General features: G+C 58.2%; 1 protein-coding gene across 1 annotated transcript in view; it reads right to left on the bottom strand.

Annotated features, from left to right (window-relative positions):
* LOC113214214 (circadian locomoter output cycles protein kaput-like) overlaps positions 1-1,136 on the bottom strand; it is a 15,384-nt gene that overhangs the window by 11,759 nt on the left and 2,489 nt on the right. The window contains exon 5 of the mRNA XM_052277387.1: positions 550-554. Coding sequence (XP_052133347.1) covers positions 550-554 — 5 coding nt within the window. The remainder of the gene's footprint in view (positions 1-549; positions 555-1,136) is intronic.

Below are 1,136 nucleotides of genomic sequence, written 5' to 3'. Positions count from 1 at the left end.
GTGCTTGCCCGCCAGCGCCCGCCGTCTGTCCCGCCGCGGGTCAGGTCCAGCCCGGTCCAGCCGATGCGACGGCCGCGCCGCCAGCACAGCCAGGCGGGCGTATGTCGCTAGCGGGCAAGGGCCCCAGGTAGAAGGGTCAGGATTGTCGCTAGCGGGCATCGGAGGGAAAAGAGGGGATTGTGCGGGAGAAAAGGGATATTGTCGCTAGCGGGCAGCGCGACGGGTTGCCTGCCTCCACGGCGACTTGTGGTGCGGGTTCCGCTCACTCACACCTATCGTTAACGGACGCAGACAGGCACACGGCTCCGGCGTGCAGCTTCCGAGCTTTGCTTTTAAATATAAGGAGGCAAACCTAAACTAACAAACCTAATTTAGTACAGAAAATCAGTAATGGAACTGTCAATGCAGCGTTGCACTCCGCTATCGCTCCGCGCAACGCTTTGGCATGGGTCCTTGTTTTTCTGAGTAAGACTGGTGTCCTGTAGATGTTTTATAAAAAAACGTGTAATATATTACCACTGCGGTATCAAAAAATGAAACGAAGCAAACCTTCACTAACAAACCCAATTCAGAATATTCAGAATAAGAAAATATACTTATCAGTGAAGCGTTGCATTTGGCTATCGCTCCGTGCAACGCTTTGGCATGAGGACCTGAAGTTGTCCGAGACCTAGCCGACACATGTCGTTTCGTTACGGAGGGAAATGTCTCTTTCTTCCCTCGGCTTTCCCCGCGCGCTGCAAACGACAATCCGCGCCTTGGCCCTGCCGCAATCGACTCTCGACCCTTCTGACCTGGGGGCTTACTGCTACTTACTGCCGCAAACGACCATACACCGTCTCACGCACCTGACACCGCCCTGGGCTCGCCTGGGCCGTACTCCGCTGCGGCCCAGCGCCGTGGAGGTAGGCAACCCATCGCGCTGCCCGCTAGCGACAATTTCCCTTTTCTCCCGCACAATCCCCTCTTTTCCCTCCGATGCCCGCTAGCGACAATCCTGACCCTTCTACCTGGGACCCTTGCCCGCTAGCGACCACCTCCCAGCCAGGCCAACCCGCCAGCCGCCAGCCCCGCCTGTGCAGCGCGGCAACTGTAACCCCACGCGCGGGGCGGGCGCGGCACGCAAGATCGCATGC

The sequence above is a fragment of the Frankliniella occidentalis genome, unplaced genomic scaffold (assembly GCF_000697945.3).
Source record: "Frankliniella occidentalis isolate FOCC.00 unplaced genomic scaffold, Focc_3.1 Scaffold10, whole genome shotgun sequence".
In the NCBI taxonomy this organism is placed as follows: Eukaryota; Metazoa; Arthropoda; class Insecta; order Thysanoptera; family Thripidae; genus Frankliniella; species Frankliniella occidentalis.
Note: the sequence above shows the minus strand (reverse complement) of the source record. Positions and strands in the feature narration are given on the sequence as shown.